General features: G+C 47.0%; 1 protein-coding gene across 1 annotated transcript in view; it reads left to right on the top strand.

Annotated features, from left to right (window-relative positions):
- The window catches only part of LOC140909091 (solute carrier family 23 member 1), an 82,860-nt gene that overhangs the window by 42,076 nt on the left and 22,481 nt on the right, over positions 1 to 18,303 (top strand). Inside the window, exons 4-5 of the mRNA XM_073337594.1 lie at positions 7,921 to 8,080; positions 11,328 to 11,509. Of these exons, the coding sequence (XP_073193695.1) occupies positions 7,921 to 8,080; positions 11,328 to 11,509 (342 nt within the window). The remainder of the gene's footprint in view (positions 1 to 7,920; positions 8,081 to 11,327; positions 11,510 to 18,303) is intronic.

Genomic DNA, 18,303 nt, shown 5'->3' with positions numbered 1-18,303 from the left:
CTGCTGGATAATGCGTGTGGTGGTTAATGTGCTCCTAATTGCCAAAGTGAGCTGAGCGGCCTCCATGCTTGCCTTGGTATGGCGTCCGCACAGAAAAAAGGCGCGGAACGATTGTCTGCCGTTGCTCTGACGGAGGGAGGGGCGACTGACGACACGGCTTACAGGGTTGGCTCCAGGGAGCTAAAATCAACAAAGGGTGTGTCTGTACATCAAGGAGTATTTCAGGCAGGACTGCACGGAGGGTTCCAATAAGAAATGGTGCACCTAAGTTGTTGTTGTTGTTGGAACAAGGAGGTTAGCCTGCCTCTGATTGATACATGGCTAGATTTACCTCGCTGCACCTTCTCTGTGAGTGACTGCAGTGTGATCTAGACAGGGGAGGAGGCAAATGAGTACAAAACAAATCTGGTCTATTTCTTGTTCTGACCCACTCCATCTATCTTTTACATCTTTGGCTGGCAGCAGACGGTGCAGAAGGACTGCATGCCATCCACATCTCATGGCTGCTCGGCAGAAGATGGTACAGTACGACTGCTAGCCATCTTCATCTCTTGCCTGCCTGGCATAAGATGGTACAATACGACTGCTAGCAATCCTCATCTCTTGCCTGCCTGGCAGAAGATGGTACAGTACGACTGCTAGCAGTCCGTATCGCCTGCCCGCTCACCATAAGACGGTTCAATAGGACTGACTGCAGGACTAAAGAGAATGACCTGGTCAAGTCACTCCAAATTTAGTCCCTGCGCCCATGTCTGCCCAGGCACTCCCAGTCGACGTGGCCAGGAGCACCTTGGACACGATGAGGACGACTACCAATCGTATTGCACCGTCTGCTGCCAGAAGGCAATGGGTTGCTGCTACTGTGCAGCAAAGCCATACCGCGTCTGCCAGCACCCAGGAGACATAGGGTGACGGTTACCTGAGCTGGCTCCATGCTTGCCGTGGTATGGCGTCTGCACAGGTAACTCAGGAAAAAAGGCGCAAAATGATTGTCTGCCCTTGCTTTCCCGGAGGGAGGGAGGGAACGGGGGCCTGAAGACACGTACCCAGAACCACCCGCGACAATGTTTTAGCCCCATCAGAGTGCTCCATTGTGACTGCTCTGGACAGCACTCTCAGATGCCCGATTGTTTGCCATTGCTCTGACGCTGGGAGGGGCGCTTACAGGGTTGTCTTCAGGGAACTAAAATCAACAAAGGGGGTGGCTTTACATCAAGGAGTATTTCAGGCAGGACTTCACGGAGGGTTCCAATAAGAAATGGTGCACCTAAGTTATTGTCCTTATTGGAACAAGAAGGTTAGCCTGGCCTCTGATTGATACATGGCTAGATTTACCTCGCTGCACCTTCTCTGTAAGTGACTGCAGTGTGATCTAGAAGAATGAGTCCCCTAGACGGGGAGGGGGGGAAGCAAATGAGTACAAAACAAATCTGGTCTATTTCTTGTTTTGATCCACTCCATCTATCTTTTACATCTTTGGCTGGCAGCAGACGGTGCAGAAGGACTGCATGCCATCCACATCTCATGGCTGCTCGGCAGAAGATGGTACAGTACGACTGCTAGCAGTCCGTATTGCCTGCCCGCTCACCATAAGACGGTTCAATAGGACTGACTGCAGGACTAAAGAGAATGACCTGCTCAAGTCACTCCAAATTTAGTCCCTGCGCCCATGTCTGCCCAGGCGCTCCTGATCGACCTCACAGAGGCGACCAGGAGCACCTCAGACATGACGATGACGGCTACCAGTCGTACTGTACCGTCTGCTGCCACAAGGCAAGGGGTTGCTGCTACTGTGTAGCAATGCTGTACCGCGTCTGCCAGCACCCAGGAGACATAGGGTGACGGTTACCTGAGCAGGCTCCATGCTTGCCGTGGTATGGCGTCTGCACAGGTAACTCAGGAAAAAAGGCACGAAATGATTGTCTGCCCTTGCTTTCACGGGGGGGAGGGAGGGAACGGGGGCCTGACGATATGTACCCAGAACCACCCGCGACAATGTTTTAGCCCCATCAGACATTGGGATCTCAACCCAGAATTCCAATGGGCAGCGGAGACTGCGGGAACTGTGGGATAGCTACCCACAGTGCAACGCTCCGGAAGTCGACGCTTGCCTCGGTACTGTGGAAGCGCTCCGCCGAGTTAATGCACTTAATGCACTTAGAGCATTTTCTGTGGGGACACACACACTCAAATATATAAAACCGATTTCTAAAAAACCGACTTCTATAAATTCGACCTAATTTCGTAGTGTAGACATACCCTTAGGAGACCACACTTTGGGAATGGCTTGATGCTGGCGCTTCCAAAGAGCCATACACCGGTCTCTGTATGCCGAATCTGGGCCAGTACTTTTTATGGTTGAGTGGCGTGCTTCAGCTGGCCAGTCTGCGGCAGCCAACCATTTTTCATAATAACTGGCAGGAGCTAACAATTTACATAGTTGGAGGAGATCTGTCTCAGGGGGTTCATAGGTTTCACAGATTAACAGAAACTCCTCAGCAAATTTGACAGTTTTCCTGTGGTTTGGGAAAACTTTTAACTATAGATAAAAGTTCCGTACGAGTCCAGGGCTTATAATCCCATATGGACTCACTTTCTCCCATGTTAAGGATTCGTAAGGGTGCCACAACAGTTTGATCAGAGTCTCTCATTAGCCTCCCATCAGGTTCTCTTTTCCAAGAAGAGATGTCAAGAGAATCTTTGCAGTCTGCTTTGGATTTCTTCTTCATAATATTTTGCAGAGCTGCGAGGCCAGTGAGGGTATCTTCTTCACTTTCATTATCTGTAGTCACTGAAGATTTTTCCTTTTCTGATTTCTTATTTGCGCAGGAGTATGGTGGGGGTCGGGTTTGATCCGGATCATTGCACAGGACTGGGCAAAGGGGAGCGCTCGGACTAGTGGTGGGAGAGACTGCATCCAATTGAACTATTAGTTTTTTGATAGAATTTTTAAGAGAGGTGAGTTTTGACTCAGTCCATCTACGATTTGCCTCTTCCCACCACTGCATGAAGCAGTCTACTTCGCCTCTCTCCAATTTGGTTTTTGGGAGGACGAGTTTGCTTTTTAAAGCGTCCACTCGAGCCTTGTCCCAAGAACCTAACAGTGGCCACTGTAATTTGGGGTTCTCTAGAGCTAATTTGGACCATTTTTCAAGAAACCTACAAGAGTCCGGACCCCTCCTAAAATACATAAAATAAGCTGGAGTTCCCTTAGGGAACTGTTCTACCTTAGACTTCTGATTACCCATCCAGGAGGACTTCACACAGCACTCACACAAGAAGGAAATTCGGGCTCAGCAGAGCGGTACCCGGTGCAACACACAGAAAGGAGCCCACAGGCTACTGCCTCAACTGCCCTTGCTTTCACACCAGGGATTATACCCAAGGCGTGGTGCGGCTTCAGCTGTGCAGATTCCACTTATTCAGACCGTGGGGACGGGGACCCCTTGGTCAGCCAGTCTCTGGACAGAGATGGCTCCCAGATTCTCTCACACACCACGGGGAAGACGGATAGACACAAAGACAAGACAGTCCTCAAACCGGTTAAAGCACAAAAATAATAATTACCTGAGATGTCTGATTCCAGAAGCTGGATCCAAAGACCCCTACCCGAACAGAGTGGGAACCAACAAGTTCAATGGCGTAGACTGCGCTGCTGCTGTGTATCTTTCTGTCTTGTGGAGGATCGCTTGGACTAAGCGTCCAGGCGCCGGCTGCCACGATCGTCCTGCAAGGTAGTCAGGGATCACACAGCCTCAGTGAAGCCGCTTGCCATCTTGGTGGAACCTCCAAATTGTCAAAGTTTGACTCAGACTCTCAATTTATCAGACCACTCTGTTTTATTAGCAAAGCTGCTCTGCTAATACATTTAGAAGTGAGCCCCCCGAGTGGGGCTTGTCTCTTAATTTATACAGTTTTTTGGAGAACAAGTTACAGAGAAGTTACAGACAAAAGAAGAAAAAGATTTTAGTCACCACCCTTTGAGATCCCTGAGACCAGTCACGTATCTTCAATTACCTGCCACCCTTAACAATCTCCTTTAACAGTTTCCAGTTAACTAATTGCCCTTCACACCTTCCATTCTGATGCCTGCTTCTTAGACGTGCTGGCTCTATCTTAATTGCTTCTCCATTCAAAAGCTAACTGTCCCTACGTGTGCTCCCTCAGATACTTTGTAACATGTTTTGGCATGCCCTCTCACATACAATGTATCCAGCATGTCCCCTTATACAACGCTATACTTATACAATGTTATACTTCCACACAGGCCAGTTAATAGACTTGGGCTAGCGAGGCTCATGCTAGAGCTCTTGAAGCTGCGTAGCCAGTGCTTAGGAGCTGCAGCTTGGGCTGGAGCATGGGGTCTGAAGCCCAAGGAGGGAGGTGGGCCACACTCCAGCCCAAGTTGCAACCTCAAAGCACTGGCTACGCAGCTTTTTTTTAAGAGCTCTAGCATGAGCCTCGCTAGCCCGAGTTTATTGACTGGGCTGGGAGGCTCGCTGCTGTGGGCTGTGTAGACATTCCTTATGGAGCCCTGTTGAAAGGGTTACGACTAAGTTGGCTGCCAGAGCCCTCAGACCCCATTCCCAGAGTGCTTGGAGTCAGAGGTGGGGAGAGAAGGAACTAGAAATCCCTGCTGGGACTGGTTAAGGAGGTTTCTGCATGGGATGATCTGGATGAGCCGTCCACTGGACCAAAGTCAAGTCAGGGCTGCAGATTTTCTGTTTGGAAGCTGAGAAAGATGCGACATGGCTCAGGGAGTCCCTGCTAAATTCCCACTTCCCTGAAAGGAGTTTGTACAGCTGAGTCTTTAGCTGCTTGGACCAGGTATTTCTAGCACTGCAGTGATGAGAATCCACTAGGGAAAGATTTGACCAGCTACTGAGAGCCAGCTGAGACCACAGGAGGATTCCAGACCAGAGAACAGATGAGCCCAGTTGAGAGAGGACCCTGACCCACCCAGGGGTGGGGAAAAATGATGTTTATTTAAAAGCAGGCCCATGCCCCAGCACTGCAATACAGAATCCCAGGATGTTCAGTCTCAGCCTATCATTCACCTTGGGAAGGTGTTAGGGAGGAAGCAGGAGTTTGGAAAAGTTTGAGTGTGTTAGGAGGTGGGGAGTTGGTTTATTTACAAATGTTGGTTAACTATTAGTTAACCTTTTTAATCCTTTCCTTTACCATGTCCTATTTTCCTGTCTCTCCTCCCCTGTCCCAGTTATAGGGTTATGTTTGGTGTGTATCATTCTGTTGATGTTTGTTTTATTTACTTTATTGTCCCCCTGGGTACTGGACGTAGCACCCCTTGTCCGCTACAAACATGGCCATTAATTTCTCAAGGGACAGCGCCCCTGTGTATCTGGCACAGCATGGAGTCATTTGAGGAACCATGAGTCAAGAAGAGGAACCCAGGACCTGACCTGTTCAAGAAGAGGGGAGAAGCTGCTCCAAATATTGGTCTTAGCAAGCACCAGGCAGAGAAGAGGGCTTAAGCTATGCCGGGGGGGTTACACAGCATTTATATCATCATATTGTCAAGACCTGCTCTAAGCAGCATTATATGATGACATGGTGGTAAAACTCCCTGAGCCTAGTGTATGCTATTGCTCCCACAATAAGGAGCTCTGATGGCCCAGGACTGGTGCTGCAGCACCAGTGGGAGATTTTCAGAAAGAGCTCAGTGCGGATTCTGCCTTGTTCTGTGGGATAACAAGGTAATAAAGCTTGGAGCAGGGGCTGAAGGGTGGGGTGGGGGCAAAAGAACAGGGAGGTCTGATTTAAGGAGAGAGTATCGGTATCCCACTAGCATGTATGAAGTCCCCATGGAGGCAATTTAACACAGGTGATAAAGGCCTAAAAAAGATTAAGCTGTTTGCGTACTGTCAGGCTGACAATTGTTTAATCTATGTAAAGTATGGATCCCAAGTTGAAAGGCGTTATAGAAGGCAAAGTACTATTACTTATTCAAAACTATAGAGTGTGTGTGTGTGTGTGTGGGGGGGGGGAATTGGAGCATTTAGGCCAGCCTGGAAGCCCTGTGTTATCATTTGGCATTGCTACGTGAGAGACAACGGGCTCAGTTTTCCTCTCCCGCTTCAGGGTACAAATAATTTCTGTTCACTTTGGTGCAATCATGTGCAGATACCACAACACGTCTCCTCTTCTAGCTTCTGATAAGCCTAGTGGGCCAGAAGTATACAGAGAAGGGTCCAGTGGCTCGGGTTCTAATCTGAGACTCTGGGGATCTAGGTTCTTGCTCTGCCACAGGCTCCATGGGCAGGCCGCTTAATGTTTTCTGTGTCTCAGTTCCCCAGGTGTGTATTGGCAGTGATAGCACTTCCCTACATCACATGGGTGTTGTGAGGATGAATACAGTACAGATTGTGAAGAGCTCAAATACTACAATAATGGGGGCCACATACGTACCTTAAATGGACAGAAGTGTGGGTGTTGCACTGGAAGGTTTGAGGGGCCACAGAATTAATTATATGCTAGTTGGGAGTGAAACCCTTGCAGTGAGTTCTTGGGTGAGGTAGTGGCATCCTCCTCTAGGAAACGCAATATTACCAGCCCCACCCACACAAAAATCATGTCAGCTCAGCCAAAGTCACAAGGTTGTTGGGTTTTTTCTAAGTAAAAAAATTGAGGATCATTTATTTTCCTTCTGGCTTTCTGAGACTTTAGAGTGCACTTGCTTCACATTTCCATGATTTTCTCTGCAACTATGAGGGACAGAAACTTAATGAAAGCTGATATTTTCAGGCAGTCTCTTGATCCCTGAAACTGGGTTTTTAAGAAAAATCCCAGCTATCACAATAAAATGGTGAGCGTTGCAACACTGGAAACCTTGTCAGAGAATTCTGGACTTGGTGCAATCTGCACTTTGGAGATGTCATGAACTGCATTCAGAGGGGATGACTCCGTCAAGGGCCATCACCCCAACATTCCTTCAATTTGGTGGCAGAATTTTAACCAGGGACTCTCAGCAGCCCCCTCCAGTAGATCACTGCTTCACTGAGAGTTACTTGTAGCCTGTTTACAGAGAATCAGGCCCCTTATTTAAGTCTCAGACTGGGTCTCTTTCCCTTCCCTTTTGCTGTTTCCTAGAACTTCCCCCTCTGCCCGGTCACACTTAGCCACAAACTTCTGCCAGTTGGGTTTCAGAGTAGCAGCTGTGTTAGTCCATATTCGCAAAAAGAAAAGGAGTTCTTGTGGCACCTTAGAGACTAACAAATTTATTTGAGCATAAGCTTTGAGCTGTAGCTCACGAAAGCTTATGCTCAAATAAATTTGTTAGTCTCTAAGGTGCCACAAGTACTCCTTTTCTTTCTGTCACTCTTTCTCTGCTTTGGTTCCTTTCCTTTTCTCTTCCCTTGTTCTTTTACCATCTTGTAGCACAAAGATCTGATCCGAAACATACAGACACATGCTTTAAGATGACTGTTTTCCCTCCTTAAAAACTACCGCAAATAGGGGTGAGGGATCCAAAGTTTGAATCCAGAAGCAGCATTTTCCAATTCTTGGGGTACTACTATTGTGTCAAAATACATACCAACTCTTGGGTATTGTTGGTGACAGGGTTCCCAGAAATAATCAGTGTTTTGAAGAGGAAATTGCCAAAGGCAAACATGAGAGAGGCTGAATCCCCCTTTTGAAATAAAACTTTAGTGTAATTGTGTGGCTTAAAGACTCCTCTTTGTTGTCAGGTCTCTGCTGAGACCACTGGATTTCCCCTGACTCTCTGCATGCTGAGGTGCTTACTGATCCATCTCATCCACCCAAGTCAATCACTCTGAAATATCCTTTCTGTATCTCACTGGAGGAAGACAGTACTACTAACCAAATACTTCCCCTGCCCTGCCCGAGGTGGTTTCCCAGAGATCAAATAGCTTAACTCTCTGCCCTCTGGCTTGTTTCCAGGTTGCCCATTCTCCAAGGAGGGACTTTTGCATTCTTGACTCCTTCCCTTGCCATGCTCTCCCTCCCTAACTGGAGATGCCCTGCGTGGACGCAGAATGCCAGCCAGGTGAATGCTACTTCGCCGGAGTTCATCGAGGTCTGGCAGTCAAGGATGCGAGAGGTAATCCCTGTGAGCTACTGCCAGAAGGGCAGCTATAAAAACCTGAGGTGTATCATCTGAATGGGCCTTGAGGTGTTAGAGGGAACATCAGGTCCCAGGAGACATACCTTTTTACTTGTAAATACAAGGCTACATTCTAACTTGCACCGCTACAGACATCTGTGGTTTATAGACTTTACTCATGAACTTGTCCCGAAGGCTGAGGAAATGCTGTTAGAGTATTTTATTTTCTGGGAAAACATATTCCATGTCAGGGCCGTTTCTGTGGTAACTAGTGACCATCCCAGAGCCATCTATTGCTAGGGACCCCTCCCTCAGTGGAGTTCCGCTATAGCAGTTCTCCTCCCCTGCTGTGGTTTCCTTAAACACCATCCCTCAATGGAATGGGTTCTTCAGCATGAAGAGGGTCCATAGAAAAGAATATACAGCCTAGAGCTGAATTACGCTTCCTGTGTAATCTCTACTGGGCTAGCGGGGAATAATACACCTTGTTCAACCCCCAGCTCTTCCCTCCATGCCGATCTCCACCGAGGGAGGAGTTCCCCCCAGGAAGGGAAGGAGGAGGGTACTTCAGAGGTGGCTGATACTTCCATCCCCTTCTGCAGAGGTCCTTCCCTGGGTATTGATCTGAGAGATGTGATCCAGACCATTGTAGCTACTGGTCATGTTAGCAGAACATGGAGGACACAAATGATCATAAACAAGAAGGCAAATAATATGGTCTGCTGGCTAAAGCATGGGGACTTGTAGTCAGGCCACCTGTGACCTTATCTCAGATCTGTCACTTAGTCACTGTTTGACCTTGAACAAGTTGCTTAGCCGCTCTGTGCCTCCGTTTTTCAGCCTGCTGGAGCACTGTGAAACAGCTTATGTTTGTCAAGAGCTTTGAGATCCTGGCTGAAAGCTGCAGTACAGTGCAGAGCATTCGTATTACGGTCACTGTTGACCCAAGTAAGTACAGTGCAGTCACAGGATAACTGTTTTCTTGCCTTCTCATTTTGGTCAGTGGTTTTCAACCTTTTTTTCTTTGCAGACCCCTAAAACATTTTCTAATGGAGGTGCAGACCCCTTTGGAAATCTTAGACATAGTCTGCAGACCCCAGGTTGGAAACCACTGATTCAGGGGTTTGAGCCTCAAGGTGTTAAAAACTTCATCTCACTGTAGGTGGTGGGCGTTGAGGGCACTCAGCACCTCACAGGGTCAAGCCTCATCATGAGAGCCAAGGTATCTAGTAATTCATTCATTATTTAGTGGGATTAACTAATAACTCGTATGTAGGGTAAATAAACACTATTTAAATACACAACAGTTACCAAGCACACAAAGGTTGCATGGTGAGCAATGTGTCCTGCAGAGGAAAGCAATACTCAGATAAATCAGATGCCTGGCTATCCACATGCCCACTAGCCCTATCTCCTAATCTAAGTGCTGGTGTACTGTAGTTCCCTGGCTGTCTTCTCCTGTTTATCTGAACATGTTTGGTATTGCCCAATGACTCTGATATTTAAGGAGTTTATTGGACTGGTCTGCCTGTGACTATATTTGCAACCCACAGAGAGAAACAGAAGGGACTTCCAGGTCATCCAGCACTTTGAAAATTTAAATAGAAAAATTTAATTTCTGTGTTCAGCTGAAGATTCCCTTTGCTTTGTTATACCAATAAAATAAAAACCAGCAGGATCTTATTCAAGGGAAGAAGGCAAAATGCCACATTTATTGTGAACACAGAATCCTAGTAAGCATTTAGTTATAGCTATAACATTCCATTCAATTTCATACTTATTCACACACACACACACACACACACACACACGAGGTTCTGCAAAGTTATCATAGTTACCAGCCTTAGAGTTGCTCGTGCCAAGCCACTGGCTAGGTGGTCTGGACACCAGGAGGGAGCAGGGCCTTGTCAGATGCTCATCTGATGCTCCTAGAAGTTGGCTTGCAGAATCAGACCCCAAAGTTCTCACTTTCTAGAGTCCATTTTTACAGGAATTTATTCCTATGCCAGTCTATGGGAATTGCTTCATCATGCTGCCGCTGAATCAATCAGCAGATTGCACATTCCTGACGGCTCCATGCTGCTAGATGTTACCTTGTTCTTCGGTTCTCCCATCCTTGAGGCTGTTGGGTGGATTCCAGTCTGCCCTCCGGGGGTCATCTGGTTGTCTCCACTCTGTGCATTCTTCGGCAGATCAGTACTGAACTCCTGGGCTGGCACCTCCCTGATCATTCATTTATTATCCACACCAAGCATCCACCCACATACATCCTCTATCTCTATTTTAATCACAATTGTGAACAAAGCTAGATAAATACAACAAAAGGACAGGGAATCTGTGTGCTGTTTCTGTTGTTACAGAGTATCGCTTTGAGTCTCTCCCTATGTGAGTAGTTGTTACAAAGTATTGCTTTGAGAACAGACTCTGTCATAGGATATACTAACACAATTAGCAGCTTGCAAGTTTCACACAGAGAGGGAGAGAAACAGTAAAAAGAGACCAAAACCAAGAGACCTCTTAATTAGTAATACCCTGGAATTTAAACTATGGTGAGTCAAACTCATTTGTGATTTTAATACAGAACTTCTTTAATATGATCCAACAACTTCCCTGGCTGAGCCTCAGGAGATCAGAGCATTGGCTTGTCACGCAATCACTGGGCCTGACTCTGCAAACCTTGACTCATGCGAGTCTGCATCTGCAGGCTCAGGGCCCTGATCAGGACCTGACTAGAAATGAGTTAGGTGGGTACACATTCTAGTTCCCCATGAGGTGCTTTGGCAGAGCCAGGTGAAAATTCAAGGCTAGAACAGTGGAGTTGGTTGATCAGGACTAAGGTGCTGGAAGAGCTGGGTTAGGATCGCTTGTGCAGTATCTGACCCTTGGTCAATGCCCATAATAGTAATTACTACTTAATTTCCCTTTAACGAACACTAACCTGTGCTCAAAGTCTTTAATAAAGGATGGGTAGATGCTAGGTTGACTTGGTTCTTGGACAGCTGGCAATTAGGTAGAATCAGAGGTAGGTAAGTCAGGTGGAGAGTTAATGGGCCTGCATTCTTGTGTGAGTGTTGCCCTCATTTAAGGTTTGAGCCAACTCCCATTGAAATCTGTGGAAAGACTCCCCCTGACTTCAGTGGGAGTTGAATCATGGCCCATAGGTGCTTTGAGCCCACCTGACTAAAATGGACTAACTCAGAAAGAAAGTCTTTAAATCTCTGCTTTCTTCCCCTCTGTTTCTCAGCTGCAGGGAGCCATCATGGTCGCTTCCTGTCTCCAAATATTTGTTGGATTTTCTGGCCTGGTTGGATTTCTGATGCGATTCATCGGTCCGTTGACCATTGCCCCAACCATAACCTTGGTTGCGCTGCCTCTCTTCAACTCTGCAGGAGATGAAGCTGGCTCACATTGGGGCATATCAGCCATGTAAGTAACACTTCACCTTCGCAAAACTGGGGTCAGATTAATGGGATAAATAGTCTAAATCAGAAATTGGATCCGTCATTACCCGCTGGTGGGGAAATGACCTCTGGATTCTAAATGCACTGTTAAATGCTGACAGGGTACTGAGCGTTGCACAAGACACCGATGGTAACACAGACCCTGCCCCAAAGAGATTATAGCCTTTACATTTACACACATACCACAAACAGAAAATGCATTTGATTTTTAAAATTCCAAAGCAGCAACAAACAAACTAATTGTTATTTTTGTGTGGCATCTTCAGTGTACAAATGCTCTGTCATAGTCGTTCTGTTACACGTGTGCATATGTATGTATGTGAGACTCATCCCTGCAGAGCCTCTTGCTGGTCTCTCAGGGAATTAGCTCTTCCAGCCTCCGGAGCACCCTCTGCAGGCCAGTGTCCCGCTTGCCACTGGCCCCCATGTCCCTCCCGGACCCCGGTTCCCCTTTCCCTAGGGTGCTGCTCCCTGGCAGTGCCCCACAGTCTCTGGGTCTCCCCTCCCCGATGAACCCTCACCTCACTTCAGTCTTTGGCTACTGCCCAGTCACCATCTAGCCCCCGTTCACTGGGGCAGACTGCAGTGTATTAGCCAATCATCACAGGCAAGGGGGGTTTAGACCTGCTGCCTCTGCCTACCCGTGGGCTGCCCCCTGAAACCCCAGTACCTATCTTAGGCCATCTGCCAGGCCTGCAGCCTGGGGCTTTTCCAGTCTGGAGCCTCCCAGTTCCTCTGGCCTTTCCCAGCCCTGCTTCACCTTAGGTACCCAGGTATGCTCCCCAGCAGCCAGGCCCTTCTCCGTCTAAATGTAGAGAGAGACTTTGTCTGCTCTTACCCCACTGCCCTCTTATAAGGGCCAGCTGAGCCCTGATTGGGGCGTGGCCACAGCTGAGCCTGCTTCCCCCAGTCGGCCTGGGAACTGCTTGCTCCCAGCCACAGCCCACTTCTGGGCTGTTTTAAGCCCTTTAAGGCCAGAGCGGGTGACCAGTGGGTATGTGAGTATGTACTACCCACAAAAACTACATTAAAAGAACATTATTAAGGTTGCAAAGTCAAGCAGTCAGAAGTTAAGAAATGCCAGAATTAAGGTTGCCTGTGCAATCTTAATTCAGCCCCTTTGTTCGTATGCATTGAGTCTTCAATTACACGATCCTTGTGTGTGTAGGCTGGGGGGAATACCAAAGAAACCCCCTTTTTGAAGTTAAAAGCTACATTGCTGGAACTACATAAAAATGAGGAAGTTGGTTAAACAGAAATTAGAAGGAACAGTCATGAATGAAATGCCTGCAAGCTGAATGAAAACTAGTTAAAAACACTATAATAGAGGCTCATGCTAAATGTATACCCAATTTCTTTAAATAAATAGTAAGAGTATTAAGTGCCACGTGTCTACACAGAGTAAAAGAGGCAGTTAAAGGTTAAGAGACATCCTTTAAAATGGGAAATAAAATCCTAGTGAGGAAAATAGAAAGAAGCATCAACTCTGGCAAGACAAGTATAAAAGTATAATTAGGCAAAAAAAGAAGTTGAAGAGTAACTAGCAAAAGACACAAAAACTAAAACCAACCAACTTCAGAAGCAGGAAGCCTGCCAAACAGTCAGTGGGGCCACTGGACTATAGAGGTGCTAAACGAGCACACAAGGAAGACAAGGCTGTTGTGGAGAAGCTAAATGAATTCTCTGCATTAGTTTTCACTGTGAGGAAAATGCTCATATCTGAGCCATTCTTTTCAGGTGACAAATCTGAGGAACTGTTTCAGATTGAGGTGTCAGCAGAGGAGGATTTAGAACACATTGATAAACTAAACAGTAATAAGACACCAGGGCCAGATGGCATTCACCCAAGAGTTCTGAAGGAACTTAAATACAAAACTGTGGTATATAACCTATCGCTTGAATCAGCCTCTGTACCAGGTAATTGGAGGATACCTACGGTAATGCTGATTTTTTAAAGAGAGATACAGAGGCGATCCTGGCAATTACAGGCTAGTAAGCCTAGCTTCAGTACTGGGCAAACTAGTTGAACCTATAGTAAAGAACAGACGTATCAGATACCTAAATGAACATAGTATGTTGGGGGAAGAGTCAACACAATTTTTGTAAAGGAAAATCATGCCTCACCAATCTAATAGAATTCTTTGAAGGTGTCAGCAAGCATGTAATGGTGATCCAGTGGATATAGTGCACTTATATTTTCAGAAAAGCTTTGACAAGTTCCTACACCAAAGGCTCTTAAGCAAAGTACGCAGTTATGGGAATCAGTAACTAGTTAAAAGCCATGAAGCAAAGGGTAGGAATAAATGGTTGGTTTTCACAGTGGGCAGAGGTAAATAGCAGGGTCCTCCAAGATTCTGTAGTGGAACGAGTGCTGTTCCACATATTCATAAATGATGTGGAAAAGGCAGAAAACAGTGAGGGGACAAAGTTTGCAGATGATTCAGAATTACTCAGGATAGTCAAGTTCAAAGCTGAGTGCGAAGAGTTACAAAGGGAAAACTGGGTGACTGGGCAACAAACTGGCAAATTGAAATTCAGTGTTGATAAATGCAAAGCAATGAACATTGGAAAACATAACAATCCATACAAAATGATGGCGTCTAAATGAGTTTTTACCTTCAAGAAAGACATCTTGGAGTCACTGTGGATAGTTCTCTGAAAACATCTGCTCAGTGTGTAGCAGCAGTCAAAAAAGTGAACAGAATGTTTGGAGCCGTTAGGAAAGGGATAGATAATAAGACAGAAAATATCATAATGCCTCTATATTAATCCCTGGTATGCCCACACTTTGAATACTTCATGCAGTTCTGGTCGTCCATCTCAAAAAAGATATATTGGATTTGGAAAAAGTAGAGATAAGGGCAACAAAATGATTAATGGTGTGTAACAGCTTCCATACAAGGAGAGATTAAAAAGACGGGGACTGTTCATCCTAGAAAAGCTAAAACGAAGGGGCTATGATAGAGATCTATAAAATTATGAATGGGATGAAGAAAGTGAATAAGAAAATGTTATTGATCCCTTCATATAACACTGGAACCAGGGATCACCCAGTGAAATTAATAGGCAGAAGAAAGTACTTCACATAATGCACAGCCTGTGGAACTCATTGCCAGGTGATGTTTTGAAGGCCAAAAGTATAATTGGGTTCAAACAAGAATTAGATAAGTTCCTGGAGGACAGGTCCAACAATTGCTATTAGACAAAATGGTCAAGGATGCAACCCCATGCTCTGGTGTCCCTAGACCTCTGACTGCCAGAAGCTGAGACTGGGCAACAGAGAATGGCTCGCTCTATAATTGCCCTGTTCTTTTCATTCCCTCTGAAGCATCTGGTGACGGCCACTGTGTGAAGACAAGACACTGGGCTTGATGAACCATTGGTCTGACCTAGTATGGCTGTTCTTATGATCACATATTTTTCCCCATAGGCACCTGCCTCATTCATTGTACAGGATGGTGCTCACTTAACGAGTAGCTATTCAATATTGTGTTGTCTTCTCATTGGTCAATACTATGGCCCTAGTCTTTATTTCCTGCACACTATTCAAGCCCTACTCTGCAGAGAGAATTATTTATTTTCCCATGGACTTTTCTGTGGAGCTCATCACTATAGTATCTGAGTGTTTCACAAATTCTAATGGATTTATTTTCACTACACCATGGTGAGATGAGGGGCTGTTATCCCCATTTTATGGCTGGGGAACTAAAGCCCAGAGAGATCAAATTAAAAAGTGTTCACGTCTGGGTTCCCAAGTTGAGACACCTGGGACTTGATACAGGTCCCACTGACTTCAGTTGTAGCTGTGAATGCTCAGCGTTTCTGAAAACAGACGTTGGGATCTCAAGTCAGGCATCCAAAAATGACACAGCCACTTAATGTCTACCTGTGAAAGGTCTGGATTAAGTGACTTTCCCAGCATCATATAACTCTGTGGCAGAGGCAGGGTTAGCATCCAGTTCACCAGGACAGCATAGTTGTTCAACCATGAGACCATCCTTTCTTTTCCTGCAATCTCCTGCCTCTTTCACTACACAACTTGCAATTCAGCTGGTCCATCCTGTACCATGCCTAGAGAACACCTTCATGCACTCATGTTTCACTCCATCGACTTCCTCTCTCTTGTGTCCTCCCCTGACGCCAAGTGGTGAGACCTGATGCCACCTGAGGAGGGCAAGGAACTCCATGGGGCTAGCCTATACTCCACTCTGATGTCACGGCCTGCCAGGGATATTAATTGGAAGCTCCTCTACAGAGCTGAGAGCACAGGCATATGCCTGGCATGGTTCACAGGCTCCACCACAGCTGTCCCTTTTGCGGTGAGAGGGAGACCCTGTCACATGTCTATGCAGGGTGCATCAGGTGGCAGCCCCTCTTCTGACTCCTTCAGAATCTCTGACTCAGGTTCTGGCTGTACTTTCCCCATACCTCCTGATCTGTGCTCCCCCACAAAGTTGCAGAATCTCCTCGTCGACCTATTCCTGGGGCTGGCCAAGATGGCCATCCATCCCTCCAGGAGGAGGAAGGCGGATGGGGGAAATACTCTGCAACTGTGGGGCCTATTTCCATTTCCTTGTTCGATCACGCCTCCAGGCTGAGTTCCTCTCGGTGGTGTCCACTGACTCCTTCAGTGCCTTTGAAAAGCAGTGGGTGCCGTCGGAGTTCTCTGCTTGATTGCTTCTTTTGGTTCTCTGATTTTCAACCAATGACCTCACTCCTGTTCCTGTTTCTCTCTGCCCCTCCCCCCTGCATTGTCCCACTCCCTCACTTGTAGCTTGGGCTTAGCAGCATCTCCCCCTAGCTGGGGGTGGGAGGCCTTTAGCTTTGGGCAAGTCGAGACCCACCTGTCCCAGATCTACACCTTCCAACTTCTGCAACCATTGTAGCAGGGGGTCCTACAGACAACAGCCCTGATTCATCCCCAGAACAGGTTCACCCTGTGCACTGAATGAGGCTAGGGTCCTATGGGAAAAAAGAGCATGTAACTATAGGCTGTATTATAATGCATATGCATAGGGGCTGAATTAAGGTTGCACAGGCAGCCTTACTGCTGGCATTTCCAAACTTCTGAGTGCTTAAATTTAAAATCTTAATGTTTTAATATTCTGCCCTGTCCCCATCAACCTGTCCCTGTCTCTTCCTCACCCCTGGTTCCTTGTCTCGGTCCCATTCACTTAGCCAGTACGAGGCGCCACTCCTCAGGATTCTCATCCCAGGCCTAGCCTCCTTGCCTAGATAGTCTTAGTCCCCTCACTCCTGGCTCTTTGTCTCTCTCCCTCGTGTGCATAGACTGGCTCTGTCCTACCTTCTCTCCCCAGGGTCCTCATCCAATCTGTCCCCCTCAACACCTCCTCCCCATCCTTGTCCCAGTCTTTGCCCAGCCAGTCCTAGTTCTCCCTGCACAGCCCAGATTCTTGTTAGATCTGTCCTGTCCCTGTCCCCCCCTCTCCCCTCCCCGGTTCCCTCCACCACATTCCTAGCCCCAGTCTCCTTGTCCTGCCAATCCTAACCTCCCTTCAATTCTAGTCTCTTCTTGGTCTTCCTGCCCCTTCCTCCAAGACAACTAACTCTTATTCCTTCCTCTGTTTACCTCACTGGCTCCTAGTCTACCAACCTCCTCTGTCCTGCCACCCTCTAGTGCCAGTCTCACTAGACCCCCTTGTCCCAATCTACTCCTTTCCCTCCCTGCAGGTATGGCTCTTGTCCCCTCTGCAATTGCATCAGATGGCTTCCTCCTCCACAGTGCCTGGATACCAGGAGGGAGGGGTGGCACTGAGAGTACAGGAGAGACAGGCTCCCTTCTCTCCATTCTGGTGCCCAGTTTCACCCTGGCCCAGAGCAGCTGGGAACATCCTTTTCAGGGCAACTCTATCTTTGTCCCTGTATGCCTAGGTGAAAGTCTGCTCTGTTGCTCTGTGGGCATGGTGCATATGCTGTCGGGTCAGCACTAGGAGCTGAAAGAGGCTGGAGCATGCTCAGTGAGGATATAATCTTCAGAAATGTTAGCTGCTAAAATCAAATAACTTTCTAATGAGTATATGCAAACTGTAATTTTTTTCCCCAAAGGCTAATAACTTGGATACATTTGGGTGGATTTTCACAGGATGGCAAAAGGCACATTCCTGACCCAACGACCAAATTTCAAGGCATGGTCATGCTGGAGCTGTTCAAAGAAAAGGTTTTCAGAACTTTTTACTATGGGTAAAGCAACTGAGTTTCCGTAGCCTCATTCTTGGAAATGGCTGATCTGTTTTAGCTGAAATTTTTCAAACGTAGGCATCCTGAGTCAGACAACCAGCATGCAAAACTTTAGCCTGAATGATTGTAGGTTGTTTTCGGTTGCTTATAAAATTGGCTGGCCTTATAATAGGAGGTGTTGGGTAACCTTAACAGGCAGTACTATCAGCTCCACCTAAAATACCATTTTTCAAACCATTCATAAACCTACCAACAATCTTCATTGGTCCAAGCGCACAAAAGGGCAGATATGTTGGGTTCTGTAGCTTTAGAAATTGGGAAAAAGAAACCGGTGTCTGTGAAAGCTTTCCATGCCTAACCAGTGTCACGGAGTCACCGGGCGATGCTCTGGAGTGACTCCATATGAAGCCAGTCGGGACTCTGGGGGATCCTCCTCTCTCTGAGCAGACTGTCTCCAGGGCAAGAAGCTTAACAGCTTCGACCTTCCTGGGTCTGACCTTGGAGCATTCAGCATCCCATTCCACACCGTGTGCTTCCCACAGCGAGTCCGCACCGGCGGGG

The sequence above is a fragment of the Lepidochelys kempii genome, chromosome 1, assembly GCF_965140285.1.
Source record: "Lepidochelys kempii isolate rLepKem1 chromosome 1, rLepKem1.hap1, whole genome shotgun sequence".
Classification (NCBI taxonomy): Eukaryota; Metazoa; Chordata; order Testudines; family Cheloniidae; genus Lepidochelys; species Lepidochelys kempii.
This window is presented reverse-complemented; position numbering and strand designations above follow the sequence as displayed.